At 41.7% G+C, this 5,473-nt stretch overlaps 1 protein-coding gene across 2 annotated transcripts; it reads left to right on the forward strand.

Annotated features, from left to right (window-relative positions):
- The first annotated feature begins 235 nt into the window (after positions 1-235).
- On the forward strand, positions 236-5,273 carry LOC122722534. 2 transcript variants are annotated; one of them, XM_043953613.1, is made up of 3 exons: positions 236-287; positions 1,836-2,365; positions 5,215-5,273. In XM_043953613.1, the coding sequence occupies exons 2-3, from the start codon at positions 1,846-1,848 to the stop codon at positions 5,247-5,249; spliced, it is 555 nt and encodes a 184-aa protein (XP_043809548.1). In that variant the 5' UTR covers positions 236-287; positions 1,836-1,845; the 3' UTR covers positions 5,250-5,273. The 2 variants fall into 2 exon arrangements, with proteins under 2 accessions (XP_043809548.1, XP_043809547.1); XM_043953612.1 differs by lacking the exon at positions 236-287 and having other exon boundaries at positions 1,708-2,365.
- Positions 5,274-5,473: the final 200 nt, after the last annotated feature.

A 5,473-nucleotide genomic window follows, 5' to 3' on the forward strand; every position in this document is an offset into this window, starting at 1 on the left:
GTTAGGCCGCCGAACATGCCTGACTTTCGTCTCTGGAGGAAACATTCGGCCGCCGAAGGTGCTGCCGAAGGTGCCCTGTCCAGCTTTCCTTTGCTTGTTTTGCATGCATATTTTGAGGTGTTTTAAGGGGTCTTAAGGGGAGATGTTTAGAGGTATGTTAGAGTATGTTGGTCCCTCACTTGAGTCCATCTGTGTAGGCACAGAACAGAGGAACCAGAGAGAGCAGCAGTGAGTGTTGCTTCAGAGTTTGCAGAGTTAGCCCAGGGTTAGCCAAGCATTGGCTAGAGGTGAGTAGAACTAAACTTATTTTTTTATTAAAGAAACATAATGCTTTAGCATAGTTCATGCATCATGAATGCTATGATATGTATTAGGGTGATTGCATTAGAATCACGAATGTGAAGCATTGCATATTATGTGATCAGAGATTAGGTGGACCCAGGCGACTCCAATAGCCTAAGCTTCGGCTCCTGTCATTGTGTCAGGTCAGTTGGGCAATTACTTGTTGGAATGCCCTGTGTAGCTCCTTTGGGGGGCCAGTGTTGACAGAGGGTATTTTTGGGGTCATGTCTACCTTAGTGGGGATTGGACCAAGGCGACTTCAATAGCCCGTCGAGGGAGTTTTGGGGTCATGTCTAATCCAAGATATATTGAGATGCTTGTGTTGTGATGCATTTTCATATATAGTGCGTATGAATGAACTGTTTTCAATGTTTCTACTCACTGGGCTTTAGAAGCTCATCCCTTTCCCTTAATCCCAGTTTTGCAGGTACAGGGTTAGCTGGGAAGTCAGAAGCATCAGAGTGTTGGCTTCAGTATGTTTGTGTATAGCATAGTGTGGACATGATGTATGTAAAAGGATATATGTAAAGTGATGTAATAGTTAGTCAGTTAAGGTATAAATGTATTAGAATGTGCTTTTGCCTATTGTCTATAGTATGTTTTATCCCTTGTCTATGCATGTATCCTGTTTTCAGTTTAATGATGAGCAATGAGTCAAACCAGGCTTAATAACATGTTGTGTTTCGAAAACCCAGTGAATTATAACTGTGAGGGAAGACAGGGATTACTTCCTTTGACCCAAGACCAGTGCAATAGGAAAGACCAGGTTTGATTCCTGTGATCCACAGAGTAGACCACTAGAGAAGACCAGGTTTGATTCCTGTGACTCTATGGTAACCAAGTTAACTTATGATATGCTGACCCTTACAGAGTGGGTTCTATGCTGCAGAGCGCATAGGGTATGGAGGTTACTTGGTAAAGCATCACTGGTGTATTATAGATAGCCAGAGGGCTAGTTCAGATTAGTATATCTGAGCATTTGGTTCATATGGTTGGACCTATAGGACAGTGTTTTAAAGGTTAAGTCTGGTAGTTTTAAAGACAAGTTTTAAAAAGTAATAGTCCAGTCGGATCATGTATGGGATTTTAACAGGTACACAGAGTTCATAGCAGGCTTACTACAGGTCCCGGCGGCCTTAAGCCGATCTGGATCCTAGTGCCGAGCAGTTTGGGCCGTTACAAAGAGGGTACCGGTTTCCGGGCTGTTACAGTTGGTATCAGAGCATAGGGCCTCTTAAGTACGGTGTGTTGAGCATTTTTGTTCAAGGATTAGCGAGGTCCCACATCGGAAAGAGGTTGGTCTAGAGTCATAGTAAGGCAAAGCACAATAAGTATAATCATGTCCACTAAGATAGGAAGTTGTTTTGCATGCTGATGTGGAATACTCATGCTTATTAATGTTATGCTATGTAATGCATGTATATATTGTAAATTCATGTGTTTTCATATGAACATGTGTGCTAATGTTTGTTTCTTGATGTGTTGTTATTCAGGAGAACTAGGATGAGTGGAGCTAGTTATTCTGTGGAATCAGACCCATCTGAAGGATCTTTTGAGGAAAACAGGGAAAGAATGGATGTAAGGAGAGAGATAGAATTAGATGTGCAAAGAAAGGATATAGGAGTGCAAGTGAATATGGACGAAGAGTCTGTAGATGATACCCAGAATAAGGATGCCAGGATCTCTAGTTCAGGAGAAGTTGACCCCTCTATTTTGAGTACAGCTGCTAAAAGGGGGAAAAAGAAAGTCAGAGGCCTTAAAGGGTCAAAGAAGAGGGAGTTTTGGAATAAGTTAAAGTCAGGGTTGGGTTCGAGTTCTAATAGGGATAGCTTTAGATGTGAGAGGTGTGGAAGGCTGCATAAGGGAGTTTGTCTTGCAGGGACAACAGCATGTTTTAGGTGTGGTCAGGAGGGACATGTAGTTCGTGAGTGTCGTACTGCACCTTGGATAGCTCAGTCTCAGCGGACATTTTTAAGTAGAGTTGTTCAACAGGAGGCAGCCACATCAGACCCAGTAGTGCCAGGTATGTTCATTTTGTTATGAATGTTCTGATGTGTTTTGAGGATTCTGATAGGATGTCTTTTGTTGTAATTGAAGTAAAAGATAAATAGATAGAATTTCAAAGAAGAGTTAAAGAGAGAGTTATTATGAGATGTTAGGATCTCAGGTTTTCATAAACCTAGGCATAGTGAGAATTGATTTCTCAAGAAGAATAAGAGTAAATAAGGCAGAAAATAGAACAAGAAGTAAAAAGAGTAACAGTAAGTATGAATAAGTAGAAGGATAAGATGGGTCAGAGTAAGAGGAAAAGAAAAGGAAGGTAAGTTCATAAAGAGACTAGAGTTAGTCTGGGATTAGATGGTGGTGAGGCTGAGGAAGAAGGGAGAGCCTTTTCTTCAGTAAATTCCCGAGGGAAGTTCCATTAGCTTTAGCTTGGATCTGCACCTTGACTCAGTAGGAGGCAAACACATCATACATGGTGACGTCAGATGCGTTCACTTGGAAGTGTTCAGATGTGTATGCTGTTTGTTTTGGACCCAGTGTTTCACTTTCCTTGTTGTTTATGAGCCATTGATAGAGTGGATTTGATGACTTCTGGGCTTAGAGTGTTTTTCTCAGGGTCAGTAGACCTGAATATGATCCATCTGATGCAGAGTCAGTCAGTTTAGTTCAGAGTTTATACAGAGTAGGCGATGCGATCCAGCTGACCTTATGGTTCTAGGGGTGACTGATGATGTCAACCTAGGGCGGATTGGCTAGCTACTCATAGTACTACCTGTGTCCGCAGAGACAAGGTAGGAGAGTTTAGAGCTCAGGATGGATCAATAGTTAGTCCTTAAAAAGGACAGAGTATAGAGGAATAGAGTACAGTATAGATGCCTAGAAGTTGATATCAGTCCCGCAGGCTCATCGTTATACAGGAAAAGTTGTCAGAGGGTTCTAACTCTTGTGAGCAAGTTTGTCAGGACAGGGAATCAGCCTCAGTACCCTTTACTAGAGAGAGAGTTCTAGATGTTTCCCAGATGATCTGTCAGGTTTACCATCTGTTAGAGAATTAGAGGTTGGAATGAGAATGATATCTGGCCGCAGAATCATTTCTTTCCTTCTACCCTACAGGATGGCACCTGCAGAGAAAGAGAGAGTTCAGAAGAGTCAGAAAAGTATAAGAGAGCTTAGTGGATAAAGGGTGTATCTGACTTAGTACCTCACCCTGGAAGATTCCAGTGTTGTTGTGGAAAACGAAGGATAGACTCTTGAGATTTTGTTATAACTGTTTACAGTTAACAGGGTCACTACTAAGCAATTACAGGTGTTCCTAGATAGGATTGATTGATCTACTAACTGTTCTAATCAAAGAAGATTGGATTACAGATTGGTATGATCAGAGTACAGATTGGAGCAATACCTGTTGAGAGTTAGAGATTAAGTCAGTTTAGTAAAGAAGAAGAAAGGCGGGCAAGGATCAGTATTACAAGGTTGGTAATACAGATTGGTAGAAAAGATTGATGATCTATTGGAACTGTTAGTGGAAACTGGTTGTGATTCCAGTGTGATTACGGATTGGTATCATTACAGATTTGTATCTGTTAAGAATTAAAAGTGAGAGTTTTCACAAAGAGATTAGTTTAGTTAAGAGAAAGAAAAGAAGAATAAGGATCAGAGTAGCGCAGCGAAAGCTGTGGAGTTCAGAAAAAGGTTATGAGTATAAACTCAGATCAGGAGAATAGAGGTATAGATTCTCTCTTTAGAGAGAAGTGATAGGCTTTACTTGCTTATCTGTTTGTTTTTAACATTCGAGGACGAATGTTTTGTAAGGGGGGAAGATTGTAATACCCGGCTAGTTCAGACATCGGAGTTCCTACCGTCCGGTGGAATTTTGAATGTCAGAGTTTCCCTGAAGGGTAGAGTGAAGGTTTTCTAAAATGTTTTGATATGTTTTAAGTTTTTGATTTGAAAAGGAAATGAGTTTTTAAGAGAAAAGGCTAAGGAAGATTTTCCCACTTTCGGCCCCCTAAAGTTAAAGTTCGGCTGCCGAAAGTACCCCACGTTCGGCCCCCTAAACTTAAGGTTCGGCCCCCTAAAGTGGTGAGGTGTTGCATGGAGCTTTGGCCACCCAACATGAAGCGGTGGTGCACTTTTAAAAGTGCTTTTGGCCGACTAAGGAGGTGCTTAGGCTCTCCTTTGGTTCAGGAACTTGCTCATGCTTTCTCTCAATGATCTTCCATAGTTTTACATCAAATCTTTCAAAGAAAAGTAGGTTTTAAGTGAGTTAAAGGGAGTTTTGAGAAGTTGTGGAGTTTAGGAGCTTGTGAAGCTTGAATCTCCATCTCTTCAAGTTAGGAGTCACGCCAGCCTTTGTTCTTCAATAGGTAAGTGTGAATCCTTGGTTTTAATTATGTTTTAAATGAGTTTGATGAGGGGAAAGGGGAGTTGTGCATGTGTATGCATGAGTTGTGCATATTAGGGTGTATGGATCCTATGCTTTGTTTGTGGTTGTTGTGTGTTATTTGTTGGAGTTTTAATGTGTTTAAGACTCCTATATGCATGATTAAGTGTTTAGAGTATGTTTGGAGAGGTTGGATGCATGTTTGGAGGGTTGAAGTTCGGATGGCAGGCGTTCTTGTGCACGAAACTGAGTTCTGGATGAACCCAGGTTCGGCCCCCGAAAGTCCAAGTTAGGCCGCCGAACATGCCTGACTTTCGTCTCTGGAGGAAACATTCGGCCGCCGAAGGTGCTGCCGAAGGTGCCCTGTCCAGCTTTCCTTTGCTTGTTTTGCATGCATATTTTGAGGTGTTTTAAGGGGTCTTAAGGGGAGATGTTTAGAGGTATGTTAGAGTATGTTGGTCCCTCACTTGAGTCCATCTGTGTAGGCACAGAACAGAGGAACCAGAGAGAGCAGCAGTGAGTGTTGCTTCAGAGTTTGCAGAGTTAGCCCAGGGTTAGCCAAGCATTGGCTAGAGGTGAGTAGAACTAAACTTATTTTTTTATTAAAGAAACATAATGCTTTAGCATAGTTCATGCATCATGAATGCTATGATATGTATTAGGGTGATTGCATTAGAATCACGAATGTGAAGCATTGCATATTATGTGATCAGAGATTAGGTGGACCCAGGCGACTCCAATAGC

Source organism: Manihot esculenta, chromosome 18 (genome assembly GCF_001659605.2).
Source record: "Manihot esculenta cultivar AM560-2 chromosome 18, M.esculenta_v8, whole genome shotgun sequence".
Classification (NCBI taxonomy): domain Eukaryota; kingdom Viridiplantae; phylum Streptophyta; class Magnoliopsida; order Malpighiales; family Euphorbiaceae; genus Manihot; species Manihot esculenta.

Excerpts from the sequence above, each read along its gene's own strand:
- LOC122722534 (XM_043953613.1), top strand. The coding sequence starts at position 1,846 with ATGAGTGGAGCTAGTTATTCTGTGGAATCAGACCCATCTGAAGGATCT. Across the intron at positions 2,366-5,214 it reads ATCAGACCCAGTAGTGCCAG|GCACAGAACAGAGGAACCAG; the intron begins GTATGTTCATTT and ends CCATCTGTGTAG.